The sequence below is a fragment of the Pterocles gutturalis genome, unplaced genomic scaffold, assembly GCF_000699245.1.
Source record: "Pterocles gutturalis isolate BGI_N339 unplaced genomic scaffold, ASM69924v1 scaffold43757, whole genome shotgun sequence".
Lineage (NCBI taxonomy): Eukaryota > Metazoa > Chordata > Aves > Pterocliformes > Pteroclidae > Pterocles > Pterocles gutturalis.
This window is the reverse complement of record NW_010111797.1, coordinates 38,988-58,519: the sequence shown is the minus strand read 5'-3', so window position 1 is coordinate 58,519 and position 19,532 is coordinate 38,988. Positions and strand designations below refer to the sequence as shown.

General features: G+C 37.7%; 1 protein-coding gene across 1 annotated transcript in view; it reads left to right on the top strand.

Annotated features, from left to right (window-relative positions):
- Window positions 1-60: 60 nt before the first annotated feature.
- Window positions 61-19,532, top strand: part of SLTM (SAFB-like, transcription modulator) — a gene marked incomplete at its 5' end in the record, with an annotated part of 25,398 nt that continues 5,926 nt past the window's right edge. The window contains 15 exon segments of the mRNA XM_010073826.1: window positions 61-126; window positions 335-422; window positions 8,786-8,859; window positions 9,155-9,340; window positions 9,785-9,832; window positions 10,851-10,878; window positions 12,241-12,709; window positions 13,274-13,323; window positions 15,326-15,444; window positions 17,067-17,216; window positions 17,306-17,415; window positions 17,504-17,664; window positions 18,000-18,091; window positions 18,315-18,478; window positions 19,517-19,532. The exon segment at window positions 19,517-19,532 is cut by the window's right edge and continues 21 nt beyond it. Coding sequence (XP_010072128.1) covers window positions 61-126; window positions 335-422; window positions 8,786-8,859; window positions 9,155-9,340; window positions 9,785-9,832; window positions 10,851-10,878; window positions 12,241-12,709; window positions 13,274-13,323; window positions 15,326-15,444; window positions 17,067-17,216; window positions 17,306-17,415; window positions 17,504-17,664; window positions 18,000-18,091; window positions 18,315-18,478; window positions 19,517-19,532 — 1,821 coding nt within the window.

Here is a 19,532-nt window from a genome sequence, read left to right as displayed (position 1 = left end):
TGCTGGGCGTCCCTCCCTCCTGTTTCTGTGCTGCTCTTAATGTCATCGTGGGTGTCGTAGTGGCCTTCTAGTGTTGCGTTTCCGAAGAGAAATGCGCTGATCCTTGATAAGCTCTAGTTTGAAAATGTCGTTTTAACAGCTTAAACTCTTGCCATTGTCGTTAATGTGTTCTCCCTCTCTTCCAGCTTGAAGTGAAAAGTTTAACCCAGTGTTTTGTAAAATGTTTTTGAGCTGGCAAAAAATGATTGTTTTGGCTCACTGACTTCTGCTGAAGTCAAATTGAGTAGCTTCCCACTGAAATGTGTTAAGAAATGTATGGTTTTGTCTCATTTAGGCTATTGAAGAGGAAGGAGGCGATCCAGACAATATTGAAATAACTGTTTCGGCTGACACACCCACCAAGAAACCATCTAAAGGCAAAGGTTAATATCTATTGGTGTTTGTTAAATTCTTAAGCAGTTTTTGTTGCATATATCGCCTTAGAGAAGGAGCATGGAATGCGGCCTGTAGTTTGGATACAGTTGTGACTTTACTGTTTTGACTTCTGTCCTGTAAGACATCTATTGCCTTACTCATCTGTTTGCAGTCACTGTATAGGCAATGTAGGGAGATGCTGGATGTAGACAGAAAATGGGTGGCTTAATAGATGTGTTGTGAGATAGGGGCTGTACTGCCCGCAGATCCTGGAGAATTGTGCTGTGCGTGCTGAGGCTGTGTAGGTGATCCAGGAGATTTTTTGGCATATGCTGTGTTGAGAGACATCCTGAACACAGGGTGCAAAAGGTGCAAAGTGGGTATAGGAACCGCTGTGTGGCGCTGGGGATGGGTATCTCGTGTCCGAGAGTATTTGTACAATAGTAAAGGGAAAACTAAGAGATTGTTCAGCTGTGAGAACATGCTAGTGATGAGTGTACAATATGTGGTAGGGGGCCACTGCCTGAGGAGGACTGTGTTGTGTGGGTTTATTAGTGTACTTCTTACTGAAGACAGGATTTATAAATATGAATTTCCTGGATGGGCTCTGAAGGCTCCCTGTGAAATGTCTAATTAAGAGATTTTAGTTTTCCTCTTCTGAAAAATAATTTATATTCTATACCAATTTATTTGGCAGTGATTGTGTTGGCTCTGTGGTTTTTGCATAAGTATTTAAATACTGTTTTGTGAGTTGAGGTTCTGGGAGATTTTTGTTTGCATTTTTGTTTTCTGTTGTGCTATGAGCTTCCATAGCCAAGTAATACTGGGAAAAGAAATGTCTGGTTTATGCATAGCATTCTTCATTGAACATACATGCCAAGAATGTTCATACGTGTGCTATAGATGACTGTTTTGGAAATTATCAATCTGACACCCCTGTCACTTGTTTTAGGCTGAGTTTTGTGGTGGAAGTGATTATTCATGCTTTTGTTTGGTGATGTGAATGGGGAATTTAATAATAAAATCAATCCGCTTAGAAAGTTTGAATAACTTCTCTGTACTTTTGACACACTAGAAAAGTGAAAGGGAATTGTTTCACAATGTAGTTTCATTTTCTTCTGTGACATTATTGTGTTCCCTACCCTGGAAAGGTGTCTGATGCTTAAGAAAACTACATGGAAGCTAAATAAGGAAACGCTTCCACAGTTTTTCATGTAGAGATCTAAATGGCTATTTGTTCTGTTGTGATGAACACTTCTCTTATCTGCTGCTTTTCATCCGCCTCTTCTCCAAACTAATATAATGATGTGCATAATGTTCATGAGCTGCCTTCTTGTTTAGTTGCTTCTGCAAGGGTAGTTTGTCCAGTAGTGATGCTGCTCCCTGAGGCAGGGCTTTAGTTGCTGTTCCCTGCCACCTCTTCTGTGGAATTGAATTGTAAGGCGTCCGTATGACATATACGTTCTTGGTAAACCTTGAAGTAAAATACGACCTTCATGAAGTTCTTATCTGCTCACTTTGCAAGCTCAAGAGTTTTTTCTCATTACTGTTTGGATTACAGAAGTCATGAGCAAATTTAGTGCCAAAGGTATGAGAGTTTCGTGCTATATTAATCTTAAAGTGTGGGACAAGAAAAACTCACTAATTCTGCTAGGGAAAAATCTTTTTTGATGTTGCTGGTTTACTTCTAAGAAAGAATATAGTCTTTCTTTCTAACTTTTCCTTGTATGTGTTAACTGCTGATTCTGATGTTGCCTTCCTCTCTCTCTGCTGAAATATGTTACTAGTAAACAGAAAGTATCCCTCAAAACTTGGAAATCTATCACTTCAGAAATCTGTTCCCTAATGCGTCACTAGGAAACTTTAAAAGGCATGTGGGAGATGCGTACACCTCAACTGAATTCAGTAGGACTGAATTTTCATTTAAAAATAACTATTGTGATCCCCCTTTTGCTTGTACATGCTCTTCACTATGAATAGCGTTGCCTCCTTTACTGATTTTGCCAACAGATTGCTCTCGGCCTTTTGCTAATGCTTGTTTCTCCCCCTACCCACAGCTTCAGACTAACATTAAATGGTTCTTTAATTATTTTATTGCTGCCCAACAGTAAAATTAATGCCACTACTAGTCCTATAGTATTTTTTCCCCTTGCTATTATTGCTGTACAGAGGAGGACAGGAATATTAGATATTTGTTTGCAAAGAAAATACAGCCTCAGAAAAGGCCAGGTAGTGGGAATAATGGATAAAATCTCCTTACAGCAGCCAGAGAGAGGTGAATGGGAGAGAAGAAGGAGGTTTCCCTTCTGAAAAATCATAAACTATGTCAGGTGGCTGTTGGTTTTAGATCTGAATGTCTTCTGTAGCCAGTTTTACTGCAACTCTGGGAAAAGTGAGATGTCTCATTCCCTAGCACTGTCTGCTGATCTGGAATACTGAGAGAGGAGAAATAGTGCGTGTGGGGGAGTGAGGCATTTGTTTTCCCTCTCCTTGCTTTGTTTGTGTGTGTATTTACAAAAATGGAAGAGAATAGGAATGAGGCTATGAGTGGGACTTAATCTCCTAGAACAGGATTTTGTAATGGCTCAATAAATTGATTTAACAACTGAGTATATACTGCAGTTTTTTACTGGACTGTGACAAGCTTTCGACAATGATGATACAAAGTCAGCTTGCTATGAGATAGGAAAGAAACGTCTGTAAAACACTAGAAGAATAAGGCCTTGACTAAACTGGCTTGAATGTAGACCTTCTTTCTCTCTTAAAACAAACAGCAGCTTGCCAGTGTCCCATACCAAGTTCTGCAGCATAAGATACTGTGTGAAAAAGGAGTCGTATTTAAAACAGGGCATTTAATGACTTGTCCAAAATTGAGATTACAGAGCGAACCATGTGGATCTTCATCAGGAAAGTGTATAATTGGAAGATTTTGCATCACGACTTAAAATAATGCTTGCAGAATGATTCTGTAATCCAACAAGAATCCTTGATCCGTCCTGTATGCAAAATTAGTCAAAATCTAACACTTTTTCCAGAAGTTGATTTAATTAAATGTTTGTGGTAAAAAAGGACTGCAGAACAGCTAACCAGAAGAGCTATACAGGTGAGATCAGTTGCTTTTGACAAGTAAAGTTTGAAAGCTTAAAAATGGAACAGATACCAAGTGCTCCATCTTTAATTGCCTCAACTGTACCTCTGCACCCTGGAATTTAGTAGGTATGGACAAATTTCTCTTTTTGTGTAAAGATGACAGTTTTTGGAAAAAAAGCTGTTCTTTTCAAGCCTGAACGTTCTACTGCTTATTCTCGTATCTAGAAGAAATTACTTTATTGCTAGTATGAAATATTTTTCAGATTATTCTGATGTGAACATTCCTTTGAAGTATCTGCAGTCAAAAATATTGTAGCATATTGATACATCATAACTTGGTCATTGAAAGTTACTTTTCTGCCAGGTTTTGGAGTTAGTGTGGATGAAGAACGGATTTTAGGCTAATCAGTTTTAACCTCTGAGTATGTATGTGAGCAAAGATGTTCATTTGCTGCTCTTCAAGTTTCTAAGGCCAGATAGACATGTATTCCTTCGTGTCTTAAGTATCCATCTAGTTTCCAACTGAATTTCGAACTGACAATACTGTTGCTTAGATCAAATGCTGACAATGGCATCAATGGCTAATACTATGGCTCGAATATTTTCGACTTCTTTATTAAAACTGTTTAGTTACTTAAAAAAAAACCCCAAAACTAAGTTGCACACTGTCAGCCTGCAAAAGGAGAGTGAAGTGAGGGAAAGAATCTGTCATGATGTCATCTGTCCTTCAGGAATACTCAAATAAGTATTTTAACAAAGTGTCGGTTCATTTTTTCTTCTTCTGAGTTGTTAACATCTCTTACTGTAGTTGTGTGATTTGAGTTCTGAAACACTGCACTGTGTGGTGAGAGTGTCCTGGGGTAGATCAGTGTTCTTCTGCCCAGTGAATCGTCGCTGGAGAAAGATCAGGATTCTCAACTGCGCTGAAAAAAGTGTCTTACGGCCCTGTCTGTTACGTTACGTGATCTGTGCTTTGTCTCAGTGGCTGGTTCTGTCGATCTGCTTTGCAATTGCTAAATAAAATAGTAAGGATTGAAAAGTGGCTTCACCAAATGTTCTTGGGAGGATGCCTTCGCACGAAATGCTGTTGGACAGCTAATTAGGCCTTTTAATGTTACAACATGTCTGTCTTCATTCACTCACAAAGTAGGTTTGTTAATCCATTATTATTGCTAGGTATCTGACCCGTGGTGTTCAGTCACTCTCTGTATCCCTGCAAACTTTTTTCTGTCAAGATTGAACCAGCTGCTGAAACCCTACTCTTTCTGAAGAGTTTTACTCAAGGTAGAGTACATTATAAGGAAATGAATGCATTCTCCTCTTCTGAGGAAAGATGTATGTAAATTATTTGTAAAGAGAGCATTCCTTTTAAACTAGACTTTTTTCTTGCATGTTAATGAGTAGGTAATGTCTAGAAAATAATCTTTCTCTGGAAGGAGGGAATTATTAAGCTAAAATACCTGAGTGCAGTATTGATGGTAGATATTCTAAGTCCTAATCAACACTTGAAAAATAACATGCTTGCTGAACCTTAGAAAGCCTTTACATAGGTGGTACCATATTGGAAAGTTGATTTTGTCGTTTAAGTTATGATAAATCATGCCTTATTGAAGCGAGATATAAGCAGTGCCCAACAAGCTATAGGTAAGGCTTCCATGTGCCCTTGGATAGAAAGAAGTAATCTTGCCAGATACTTCCTAAGGAATTTCATTAAGGTGGGGGTGAGTGATATGTCTAATGAGCTGCCCTAGGAAGTGTTATGAATGTTTAATTGTGTGATTACAGATGGTGGCAAATCCTACGAACAAGTCAGTGATTCTCGAGAGAGTATCTGACTTCGCAAAGTACATCCTTTCTAAAAACCATAAATGAGCAGTATCCTGCAGTCCCTGTAGAAGACTAAAATGTTCTTGTTACCCTATGCTACCATTTAAAAATACAGAAATATAACAGGATAGTTTAGTTTTGTTAATATTGTGGCAAGTTATACTATTCAAATTGCAGCAGACCTCTTAACTAAATAACTCTATAAAAGGTTTATTCCATGTAGAGATTTTCCTTCTCCTTCCTCATTTTTGCCTCCTGTCCCATGTTTTTTGCTGAATCTTTAGCATCAGGTAGAACAGAATGCTGTTGGGGGTTTCAGCTAATACCGGAAGAAATGCAAGCACTAATTCTTCCAAAATTTTATGATGAGTGTGTCACTGTACTGTGAAGTACATGAGATGCAGATGTCTAGTTTGTTCAAGACTTGTCCAAAATACGCTGTTCTGTAATTCTGTATACACCCAAGTAGCCTGAATTTCTACTGTAGAGGACCTTGAATAGGTAGGACAAGCTTATGCTACTGTAAGGCATGTAAACGAGATGAAAGCTAAACCTGCATAATGTTAAACCAACATTTTAAAGATGTTCTAAATCTTCTGCTTACTTCTAAGGAGAATATTCATTCTCCCTGTAAATAGTCTGTTGCAATTTTATGGTGTGTAGCAATTGCTGTTGCCAGAAAAGGGGTTGAGCATGGCTTATAAAGGAGTGCCATCGTTCCAAGGTAAATTAGCGTTTGTGGTGTTAGGCACACAGATTTGTGGTGGGTGCTGCTTTCGCCACTGCCATGTCCGTAGCCACTGCATGAATAAACCTATACAGAAGTTTTAGCGTGTGTTGACAACTTGTGTGACTGGAGAGCTGCCATGTCTGTTGTGTGCAGAAGTCCTGTTCAGACCGTGGTTGTTAATATAACTTTTAATCCCAGTTATTTTTCTCAAAGTGATACTGGTCTTGAGTAAGTTCACAGCAACAGTCGGTTTCTGAAAAGTGTTTGTTGCAATCTGATTTTAGTTATGTGAAATTGTGAGCCAAGTGTGCCTTTCAGTAGCCCATTGTGGATGAGTATCAGTGTGGAAAGTGTTTTGAATTTTTGTGAACATTGTCTTTTTGTCAAGTTACTGTACCAACATCTGAAAACTATCTGTATCGGAACCCTGAAGTGCCACTTGTGAGCAGTGTGACTCTGACCAGCTCAAAGTAACCTGAAACACAGAACTGAGAGGGAAAGCAAGCTTCCTACCACATTCTGGATTGAAGCTGAAAAGCAAAGATCATTGTTTGGGTCTCCTTATGCCTTGGAAAACCTCTGGTACTCAGAGTAAATAGGACTTGCTGCAAAGACAGACAAACTAAAGAAAGGCTAGTGAAAACATGTATTTCTGTCTGGCTTAATTTATCAGCAAACAAACGGTACGGACAGCTTCATTACTGAAAGGTATAACTTCCTCTTGATGAGGACCCATCAATAAAATACGGTTCTGTAGTTGCTGTTGGAGAATGATGGGACTACCTTGAGGTAGCTTTGTGCGTATTTTTTTTTTTTTCTGTTCCCTATAAAGTCTGGGTTCTCGTTCACCTGCCAGATTTCCTCAGGCAAAATGAGTGAATTTAAATAGCTTTCATCATAGTATATGCTAGATAGTTGCTAAATGTCTAGCATCTGCTGTGTGTGTTTGCCTGTCTCTGTGTATGCTTAGCTGGATGTGGGCTGCAGGAAAAATTCAGTGTTTCAGATTTAACAAACTAAAGAACTGAAATGTGAGAGGGGTAAAACGGAAAATAGTTGAATGCGTGTAGAAATCCTTGCTGTTTCTCACGGCTTTTCATTTCTATTGAAGATAGCTGTTGCTGTAGATTCTGTCACAGAATGCTAAAATAGTAATACCAAATTTGGATTAGTCTTGCTTTCAGGCATCAGCTGTGATGCACATCAAAAACTGTCCCTTCCAGTGTAAGTGCATTCTTCTTTCTGAGGAAAGCTGGATTCCCTAAGGATACCTGTGTTGCTGGCTTGTTGCACCAGTCTCACAAATCTATTCCATTAGAAATATAACAGGAATATTTTGCTTGTTTTGAATGAAGTAAAAGCAGTGGCAAGGTCTCTTTATGCGTTTAGATCTCATGTTTTGTAATTGTAGAAATAACTTCTGCCATGTGTCTTTTCCTGGAGGCTAGTGTGCATCTGAACTCAAAACAATACGCTGTATAGAGGGGTACTGTCAGAGTGCCGCCTTTCAGTGAAACAAGTAAGGCTAACTGGGATCTAAGTGAAACCAAAACAGTAGTCTCTCTTCTTGCCCTGTAGTTGAGCAGTTTCCAGCTCTGAAATGCAGTTTAAGAACTGTGTATGAAAGACTATGGAATTAATGACCGACCAAAATTGGCTATTCCAGGTAGCAGAAATGTCCATTCTGTATCAGACTTCAGCTTAGGTTTTCCTTTGCTGTTCCTTTTGAATATCTATAGAATTGATTTAGCCATTCATGAGAGGATGAAGATGTAACATGAAAAAATAAAGCATTAGATACCGATGATGACTGCCATTGGATCTTGAATGGAGTTTCAGTAGCAGATAGTAAAGCTGCTGCCTAACAGAACTGCTTTTGTACCTTGAACTGCTGGAAACCATCGCATAGGCTAATCTTTGACAGAATTAATCAGAGACACGGAATGCTCTGTGAAGGGTATTATTTGTGTGGAGATATTTATACTTATTGTTCTTTGGTCTTGTTTTTGCAGAAGATTAAGGAAAAACAGTGGGTTCCCAAAGGGAACGGTGCCTAATTATCATCTCCACAGAGGCATCTTTATTAGAGAAAAGTGTGTGTGTGCTGGAAGAACAGACTTCTTCAATGGAACATACCCTTAGTACAGTAGAGAACATCTAGAAAAATGTGTGCTTCACATGACTCAATTCTGCTGATTGTTCTCTCTAGCGATGAAAAGCACTGAAAAAGGTGGCTTGGAGAGGCTGTGCAGTTGCCATACTTGTGGATACTCAAAAACAGATCTAGATAAAACCCTGGGCAATCCAGTCATAGCGGGAACTTTACTTTTCAGCGGGAGGTTGGGTGGACTAGATGACCTTTAGAGGTCCCTTCTGTCTGAAGTTGCTCAGCGATGCTAATTATCCTATAAAGTCTGGTTAACTCCAGTAATTCTAGAAATGTACAGTTTCATGTTCTCCTGAATTCCATTATCACGCAAAGTGGAAGGAGTGGTATTAAAATCACTAACTTGGATGTAACTGCTTGGGTATGCAACTGCGCTGATTGTTCATGCTCACTCAGCTGACATTTTTTCTCCTCACCTTAAAAATACTCAATTTTGGGAACAGTTCAGATAAACTAGAGCATAGAGAATAATAAACTAAGGCCCAGCGCATAATCTGTATTGAAAGAAAGTCTCCTCTACATAGCAGCTCTAGCATTAGCATATCCTATCATTTCAGGTAAAAAGCAGGAAGCTGATGAATTAACTGGTGATGCTGCAGTTGAAGAGGATTCCTTTGTCAAGGTAATAAAAGTATGTAATTTTTTTTTCCCAGTTTACATTTAAGTTTAATGCTTGGCTTTATTTACAAAGAAAGGCTTCCATCTTCTTTGCTCTAATTTATGGGGAAATTTGGAGCATTGTTTTTACTGTGTTCACAGCTGTGATGCCTAAGGGTATGAAGGTGTGAGGTTTTTTTAAACATGCTGTGAATTTTTATTGTGGATGTGATACAGTATTTTGCAGAAAAAGGGACTGTAGCAGTGAATATTTCAGAATGTATCTAATACCTGTAGTTATGTGAAATATTTGTTGTTCACACCAAAAGGAAAGTGAATTGGAGACTCAAGATGCAGGTGATCAAGACAAAAACGATGAATTAAAGGACTCGAAAGAATCTGTTGAAGATGAGAACTTGAATGCTAAAGAACCACCATCTGCAGAAAAGACAAGATACCATAATCTAGAGCCAGCAGAGACAACAGAAGATGCAGAAAAGGATGCTGAAAGTCAGGTACGTTGTTGTATTGTACATATATTTTTATCAGCAAAATTTACATTTTTTTTCTGAGTGGGTTTGTATTACTAGGAAGTCAGAAATAGTTTTACAGTTTGTCTTGCTTATCTCTAAAAGGTAATTTGGTACTTTTTTCTTTCTGTTCTACTTGACTTGTGTTTGAGTAGTCCTGAAACAAATGTGGCATTGACTGATAAAGTTCTACCACAGTCCATACAGAATTCCTAAGTGGTCCTTTTTGCTGGTACTGTTAGTAACTGGCATAATCTGAACACTGAACTGAAAGATGTAAGTCATGAGAACTGCTCATTGATGCTCACCTTATTGAGTCTGTATCCACTAACTAAAATGTTTTCTGAGTTAACTGAATCTCTTGACTCTCTGAATGTTTAAGTGTCTTAGAGATAGTTTGCTGAGCAAGTCCTTTTTATGTTCTTATAGGAAATTGGAGGCCGAGACATAGAAGATTACACTTTTCCAACTGTCCATGTAAGTTCCAGTTCAGTTCTGTTAAGCTGATTTTCATGTCTGTTTAGTTGGAAAAGATCACTTTAGACTGGCTTTTTGTTTCAGTATAGATCTTAGAGTCAGATGATGTAATACAGTAAAGGTAAACAGTATGGGAAGCTTTCTTTTTTTTATTTATTTTTTATAATGCAGATAATTGTGGTTTCCGAAAAAAATGTCCTATTTAAATGCAAATTCCTGTCTACAATTTGGGAGTATTCAGTGCATAGTCTTTTAGCAAAGAATGTGTTTGAAACTCTCTTAAGAACACTTCAGGGGGCTGTGCCAAATGCTAAGGTAGTACGTACAGCCAATACAGGAGTTTAGAACGCCCATTTTAACATAGAAAATTGCCTTTGGAGAATGTTTACAAGGGTGGGAGGGGTGTTGGTTGGTTGCTGTTGGTTTGTTGTTGTTGATACTAATACCTGTAACATCTTTATGTTCAGAAATTCATTTAGAGTTAAATGGAATTGATGTCTGAAAAGGGACATCTCATACAGCATGTTGTGCTCAGTGAGGCTAACAATAAATAAGTAAATACTTATTAAAGTCACAGTTTCATTTTTAGGTACTTAGTGGAGGAAGTCTTTCTGGTTTCTGACTTCCGTCCTAAGCCTTTTAAAGCTAATGATGGATTGCTTGCATTTCATTGAAAGTAGTAATCGGCAGTGTGACATCTATTCTAAAGGCTTTAGCAAGACATGGAACAGTTTGGAAATGCCCTGTTGAGTTCAAGCAGGGAAGAAAACAGCTGTGTTCCAACCAGTTGCAAACTACAAATGTTGCAGATAGATGCCAGTGAAGTTCTGTACAAATTTTCAGTGATTCAACAAGGGAGATGCACAGGCTTGGTTTCTAGGTAATTTTTTCTTTGGAAACAGTTTTCAGTTCATCATTCATTTGCCTTCATATGGTAGAAATTCTGTGGAAAATATGAACTGTTTTGATTCAAGTTTTAAAGTAGGAGACATTTAGTCTTGACTTCCTTTTCTTGCAGGATGGTGAAGATGAAGAAAATGAGAAAGGTATGTTTAAACTTTAATAGAGTTCAGAGGTCGTTAGTCTGATCGAGTAGCCACCTTTCTCTTGTAATACTTAGTCTCTTTACTAATACTAGGCTTGTCTCCAGTACTAAGTATCAGTTGTCTTCTTATTAAGCTCAGCGCCTAGAATCATTGCAGTCAGTGGGTTTATTCCACTTCTAAGAGTTCTTTTACTCTTAAGAGTTGATTACCGTACTTGTCAGTTACTGTGGTGGATGTATAATATAGTTGTAATACTGTAATTCTTAATGAAAAAAAACATAGTATTCAAGGAATCCAATTTTAATATACGGTAAGTCTTGATGCAGAAGCTTCCAATTTGCACTGCAGTAACTGATGTTTAATTGAGTGAAATGCTACACCCTTACACTGAACTTGAGCACCCCAAAAATGTATGGACCACCATATGCTTGGCTTACTGTCACTTAAAAATACCAGTTGTATATAGGATGGTAAAACAAGTGTTTGGAAACTTGTGGAGTGGCTACCTTTTTTTTAAAGCTGTGCACATTAGTTAAACTACAGAAGGAATGTAATGCATTTGGACAAACAGACTTCCTGGACAGAAGTCTTAAGGATCCTATGTATTGTGGACTAGAAGGGACATGGAACACCGTCACTTTACACAAGATGGATAAACGCATTACTGAAGTTACAGGATAAAACTACAGACTCCACGTTTACGAGGGACCCTATGACAGAAGTGTCTCATCTGTGCAAATCCAAGAAGACGGCTGGAGATGCCTATGTGGGACTGAGATGGAAAAATCTGTCCAGTGGATGAAGACTGAGAACAGCTTGTCTACGAACTCTGGATTAAAGCTCCCTCCTCCGTGTCCTACAGCAGCCTTGTACAGCTAACTTGACTGCCAAACAACTGCTTGGAAAGTAAAAGCAAAAGAGAACACCAGTGTGGAAGACTGGGTGGAATTCTCCAAGACTGTAATTCTTTGGGATTTGGGAAGTGTAGAAGTCCTGGAATCAGGAAGATTCAAAGACAGATTAAATCAAACTGAGCATCCAAAGCAACTATTTTCTTCTGGAACACTAAATCCTAAACTGGAAAACAGATACTTCTTATGAAGAACGGGTATCTCCAGGATGGAACCATATTCTCCCTCCTAATGTTTTGGTATTTGTCTCTAGAAAATGTGTTTTGCCGTGAAGAATAAGTGATCCTGGGTAAAGGATTTATATTTGTGTTAATACACCTTGTGTTTTTTTCTAACCTTCCATCAGTGCTAATAACTGGCTTTGTATTTTCTAGGTCCTATTCTAGCTTATGCATATGAAATTGTTTAAACTTCTTGTTTTGCCATATTTATTCCTGTTAAATCCTCTTAGATAAAGCAGGTTCTGGTGATGGTACACAAGAAGTATCTAAACCTCTTCCTTCAGAAGAAAGCCTAGCTGAGGCTGATCACACGGCTCACGAAGAGATGGAAGCTAACACCTCTCTGAAAGAAGCTGAGGATGATAACATATCGGTTACAATCCAGGCTGAAGATGCCATCACTCTGGATTTTGATGGTGATGACCTCCTAGAAACAGGTAAAAATGTGAAAATTACAGATTCTGAAGCAAGTAAGCCAAAGGATGGGCAGGATACGATTTCACAGAGCCTGGAGAAGGAAAGCAAGGACTATGAGATGACTGAGAACCATAAAGATGGTAAGAAGGAAGACTGCGTGAAGGGTGATCCCGTCAAGAAGGAAGCCAGAGAAGGTTCAAAGAAAGCAGAATCTGGAGACAAAGAAAAGGATACTTTGAAGAAAGGTCCCTCGTCTACTGGGGCCTCTGGTCAAGCAAAGAGGTTTGTTTTTCTATGTCAGTTCTTTACGATACTGAGTACCAGCATTCAATAAGATCACTCTGCATTAAGGGGGTAGCAGCAAGAATCTTATAATTAGTATCCTATGCTCCTGCCTATAGATTTTTTTTTTTGACCGCCATAAGTTACTTTTTAAAATTCAAGATCTTCGTATAGACACTATGTCCTACTGATTGCATTGTCGCATTGTCAGCATTTGTTTATTTTTTTTTTCAAATTGACGATTTTTGTAAATGTCCTTGTGGTGATGGTAATGAACAGCTATCAGTTCTAAGAACACAAAATGAAGTCAAGTCCCCGTCCTGAAATCTGGAGAAGATTGCCATATTTCCACTGAATAGAGTTGTCAGAAAATCTAGATCTTCAGGCATCTTGGGGAAAATCAGTGCAAGAATCCATAAGGGAATAATTTGTTCAAATATACAGTCTAGCCCTTTTTTATTTTCATTTTTGAAATGTTAACTTGTCTATTAGTATTAGTAGTATAAAATGCAACACTTATTCTGTATTTTCAATTTTTTTCTGATATTTAATTTGCTTCTCTAGCTCTACTAAGGAATCTAAAGAAAGCAAGACAACATCAAAGGATGATAAAGGTAACTATTACAAATTAGGGTCGTATTGTCTTGAACTAAATTCTCTCCTGTTTGAGAAATTGCTTGCCACATAGTAAAATGGCTTATAGAATTGAACTCATCCGTCTGTAGTAAACTGCTAGAGGTACAGTAGTCATTAGCTATATGTCTGTGTCTACATATATTTTTTTTTCCCTTATGCCAGATGCCTTGTAAGATCAAAAATACTTATTCTAAAGACTCAGTGACCATACATTCTCCTATTACAAAATACTTTTGGGAGCAAATTTCACTTAATGTTTCCCAGGTCTTTGTTTTGATGAGAAGGTGTGATTTTTCAGATAAGCCTGCTGTAACTTCTATACACCAGCTTGGGTTGACGTTATATACAAAACAAGCAAAAAATAATTGCAAATACTTAAACACAACACCAATTAAATTTTTTTGTCTTGTTTGTAATTCTAGCTGATTTTTAAATAAAGTGAACTCTCAACCAAGCTGAAATGCCAGCTGGCAAAATTACACTTGTGGCTGTTTAGTGCATTAAAGTTGGACCTATTTGTCTGCCTTGGAGTTTCTGTCTCTTACCATAAAACTCTGTTACCGTTCCAGATTCCCAGAGTGGAGCTCAAGAGTACATGTGTCACCAGTTATACTGGTGCTTCATAGTTGAACAAATGCATTTGTATAAACTCATGTGTCTCCTTATTTTGCCTAGTAGCGCTCTGCCGAAAACCTTTGTCACAGAATCTTCTGTATATCACTAATTGATGAATGGAGCTTTACCTGCTAAATTAGTTTCTGAAGAGAATTTTTTGTGACAGCCATAATTCAGTCTTTGCATGTCTTTTCATGAGAGTGATTTGCTTACAATGAAATTAAATTAAGATACAGCAAATCTGTTGTCATGTAGCATATATGATAACTGTCATAGTACCCATTAAAAAGCTGTCTTAAAATACAGAGCCAAAGCCAGTGTAGTGGCTCTTTAGTGATATTTCATTATCTTCTAAGTGTATCGTGGTTTATCAAGATATCTGGGATTATCAAGGTAATCCTAGTTTGATGATAACTGAGGTTTGTTGCTTTTCCTCTAAGTTCATCTTGATGCACTGAAGAAGGAAAACTACCCTTTTTCCTCAAGGTGGTTACATTACCTTTTAAAACTCTGCATACCACCAGATTTTCCAGCCGTTTAGCTGGAGATCCAGTTCTGGCCTTGCCTGTGACTGGCTACATTTTAACATCCTCAAAAGCAGTTGGTATATTTAGCAGCAGACAACAACAAACTGAAGTAAATAACATAAGCCTGAAAGGTGTTGGGAATAAGATTACATTCATGTCTTGTGTTCTTAGTTCTATGTTGTTGCAAAAATGGCTAATCTGGGGGGAGAGGGATGGTGTTGAAGGCACATAATGTGTTTCCAGCTTTGCTTTAGTATTTTCCTTAGTATGTGGGAAATTATTTTGGTGGGTTGCATGCAGTTCTACATCCACCAGTATTTTTCAAAAGCTGTTCTGGATGGAGGGCCAATAATTTCCACAACTTCTTGAAGTGACCACATTATTCTGGACACTAGGATTAACTAAGTCTCCTTTGTTCTCCTTTCTGCCATCTCTTTGGGAATGTGAGTGGTGCAAGGTGTACCGATGAAGAACAAATGTTGGGTGCTAAAAAAAATTTTCTTGGATGGAAGTTATTGATAAGAACCAGAAGTTGAAGCTAAATGTACATACCCAAATGAGGGGTAAAGCATGCCTTTAACAAAGAACTGTATGATTTTTCTAGCTGTCATTTTGGGTATGAGTTAGCCAAGCTGTTGCTCTCAGTACATGGCTAAATGAATGAAATCTTATGGCATATATTTTTTTTATATAGAAGTCTTTTCAAGCAAGGTAACCGGATAAACAGTTATTTAAAGGTAACAGGCTAAGTTTTTTCTTTTCAGCAACAGTTTAGTTCAATATTCATGGTACCTTTTGTCTCCTTAATTTTTTGGCTGTTTTGTAATACTTGTTTCAGGAAGCGCGAGCAGTGTTAGTGGTAGCAGTGGAAGTTCAACTAGAAACCTGTGGGTTAGCGGACTGTCTTCCAACACAAAAGCTGCTGACTTGAAAAATCTCTTTGGCAAATATGGAAAGGTATTTCATGGGGCGTGTTACAGTGTGTGTTGTGTGTGTCTCTTCCCTCTCTAGTCAGTTCCAGAAATTGAGTAATTATTTAAGTAAAAGTCTGAGATGAAATGGCCAACTACTGTAATCTAAAAAATCCAGTAACTGCAGCACCTGAAGTAAGAGTGCATGCTTGCAGGAAGAACCGTATGTTAGTTTTACAAGAAATTTTTCTTCCTATTGAGGTAAGATAGATGTAAAACAAATATCACAAATTTGACTGGTCAGGACTGGCTTTAATTTTTTTTTTAATTAAATAATAATGGCTATGTTCTTTTGCAGCAACTCTGTTTAACCATGAATCTAAGATGATGTGCTAACTGGTAAAATTGTAATATAAACAGCCTTTAGAGAACCAGCTGCTTTGGGAGACTGTTTTTTAAACTGTGATCTGAGGGCTGATGACAGGGAGAAATAGGTAAAAAAATGTGACAGTTAGTGGCTGTTCTTTTAGGGTCTCTCGTGATGACTTAATGACTTTTTACGGGCTGCTTAAACTAAGTCTGTTTTCCTGGATTTTGGTTTAATTTAACATACGAATTGGAACATACAAATAGAACAGTGCAGAATCCCTATAAGCTAAGCAGTCTTCTGAAAACAATTTTTTTTGCAGTTCTTATTTTCTCAAAGGAATTGCTCATAACTATGTGAATTCATAGTGTTTATATAAGCCTGTGCAGTTATGACATTATTGCATCTTGGGAAGTAGTTAGAATCTTAGCACTGTGAATATCAAGTATATGTCCTGATTAATGGATATCTGACTTTTCTAATGAATTTAGTAGGTGATTTTAATTAATGCCTTCAAGTGTTGAAGCCTGAGAGTATATTTTGTTAGTACTTCCAATTCTTCGTCTGTTTTTGCTGCAAAGATGCTTGGTACCTGCTTTTATGTCGCTTCCCAGGTTTAAATGAGTTGGTAAATATTTAGTTTCTAAATTATTCTGCCATTGCAGACTGCTATAAAGAGAAAAATGTTGCATTAGTGCATGACGACATCAAGAAGACTGGCTCCAGTAGTTACAGAAATTCTAGCAAGGAGCAGGAACACAAAGCTTAATGCTTTCTCAAGAAGCAGGTGTCAAAGAGCTGGTTGCTAAAATTGCTTAATTGACACATTTGCTTAGATGCCTTTGAAGAACTGACTCCCCTACTAAGTTTATACATAATACTTCTTATACCTTCCTGCCATCAGTTGGCAGTTGCTGACTTTTTTGTGGGGTTCATCTGTCAGAGATGGACTGTCAAGTTCAGATCAGTGGTGTTTCTGTGGGTGAATTTTGACAGTAACTGCCAAAAGAAGCATACAGATAATGTGCATGAGGTGGTCACTGGTCAAAACAGGATGTAAGCATGAATATGCCTTGATGTGAAAGCTGGGATAAAGTTCTGAGAGCTGCAACTTCCCGTGGAATTATATCCTTTTGAAAACTTGGAGTGCCAGTCTTTCTAGTGGGGTGGGGTTTTTGTTGCTGTTGGGGTGGTTTTGTTTGTTTTGGTTTTTATATACCAGGGTAAAATATTATTGGAATACCATCACTTCCTTACTAGAAATGTCTCTCTCAAAACCTAAATTTTACCTGTTTATGTAGGTACTTGGTGCAAAGGTGGTCACAAATGCACGAAGCCCAGGGGCAAAATGTTACGGCATAGTAACAATGTCTTCTAGTACAGAAGTGGCTAGATGTATTGCACACCTTCATCGAACAGAGCTGCACGGACAACAAATTTCTGTTGAGAAAGTAGGTTTCATGAGATGAAAACTTCCCCCAAAATAGACCATCTTATGCAAGAGTCTGTATTAACCTATTTGGTTTTGGAAAAAATATAGGTGAAAGGTGATCCTTCCAAAAAGGAGTTGAAGAAGGAAAGTGATGAGAAATCTAGTTCGGGTAGAAGCACGGGAGACAAGAAGACTGGATCAAGCGATAAAGCCAGCAAGTAAGAAATCTCACATGTCTTCTGAAGTTGTGAAAATCCTCTAAGTTGAATTCTCCTCATAGCATTTGTGCGTTTCTTTCCTAATAAGAACTCCGTCAACCAAAAAAGAAGAAAAGAAATCTGATAAATCTGAAAAAAAAGAAAGTAAAGAAGCCAAGAAAACAGAAGGTAAAGATGAGAAGAGTGATAATGGAGCAAGTGGCCCTAATCAAGAATCCACTAAAAAAACTGAAGACAAGAAAAGAATAAGTATGCAATATACCCATGTTTCCTTCTGTTGAATCTGTGTGTCTGACTTGTTTTGGGGGCATGTTCTTGCTCTTACCAGAAACCAGAGAGTTAAGCACTTATTCTTTTTTAGACTGCAGTAACATGTATTACTTTAGAGCTGATGTAAAAGCGTCCATATTTTATATTGCTACTTAATTACAGTCTTGTGCTGGTATGTTCCTCCTACCAGTAACAGTTCAATTTAGAGAATTAGAAGTTTCACTAAGGAAGATCTGCAATGGGCAAATAGGAATGTGTGCATGTTTTAAACCTTTTTTCCTTTTTTTTTTTTTTCTCTCTCTCCCCCTCACTAGGTGGTAAAAGCCCAGGCCAAATTGTAGTTTTAGACCAAACAAAAGGAGACCAAGGCCACACTAGGACAGTTAGAAGGGGAAGGTTTGATAAAGTAAGTATCTGTAGATTTCATGCAATCCTTATCTGATTTGATACTACCTTACAGTTGATATTTTCACTGAAGCGTCAATAAACTATCACAAACTGTTAAGCTTAGATAGAAGCTTTGTATGCTTTGGGATAGCTAAGTAGTTAATGATACTTGAACATAGCATCCAGAAATCTCCCTAAATGAATGAGACTTCTGAAATAACCATTGTAATCTCTATCTATAGCCACAGATATTGAGGAACAAAGAGCGTATTATTCAAGATAAAGTGAAATTCAGGGAATACAGGGGTAGAAAGGATATCTTGCCTTTTGAAAAGATGAAGGAACAGAGATTGCGAGAACACATGGTTCGATTGGAAAGAATACGACGAGCTGTTGAACTCCGAAGGTAGTAATTCAACTTCTTGCTAAAGGCTATTTTATACATTAATTGATAAGATACTATATTTAGAAATCTAATCAGATTGCATTCTGTCAAGCCTTTTACTCAGATGTTAAAGTCTGGGACTCTACCTAACAGTATCTTTATATGAATTAACGGACTCCAAAATTTTTATTTACTCTTTTGATATCCATATGTGTACACAAATAGCTTAGTGTTTGTTATGAGGAGGTGTATCTCCTAAGTGTTACTGCATGCCAGTTTTCCTTTCAAAAAGATGAGAAGTTGACTAGGAGATGTGGCCAAAAATAGTGTTTGAGGTTTTTTGATTGATTGTTTTTAAAAAGAGAACTGTTATGTATCTAAGTGACAAATCAAGCATAATACAATCTTGTCCCTTTAATGGCTACACTGTTCTATTTTGCTCTTTTGATGTGACTGAAAGTTTGCAAAGGATAGTTAAATGACTTTTGTTAGCTGGATTTCCCTAAACAAAGGAATTCCCAGCAAGCATAAAGCTCAAAGGAGAAAAATTCCTTTCCTGCTTCCTGTAAGCTGTACTATAGGAGGTGGGAAGAAGAAAGCAAAGTGAAACTGTTGACAAGTATACCTAACGTGTGCAAGTCAGAGTGGTCATGTTATTCTGTGCTGTTTTTGGACTGAAAGCAATGTGTAAATTTTTTGTTAGCTTGAAGAGGGCAAGAGCTAAAATAGTATTTAAGATCCAAATAATATTGTTTGCTGAGCTGTTGTTATTGTCTGCCAGCTGACAACTTCAAAACATGAATCCAGCATAAAATACATCAGGAATGATGATTCTTGATATAACTTTTCCTAGTATCTTTTGTCTGCTTAAATTGTTCTGTAGAATAGGCTAAAAGCAATTTGGCTACCTGGGACTAAAAGGAGCAGACTTCCAATACCAGGACTTCTGTCAAGAGCTTACACTCAGTTTTTTTTAATGTTTATGCCTGTGGTGATGTTAGTTTTAGATGAGAAAATTTTTCAGATGAGTTTCTGATACCTTTTTGGTTTTTTTTTTAGGCGAAGAGAAATTGCT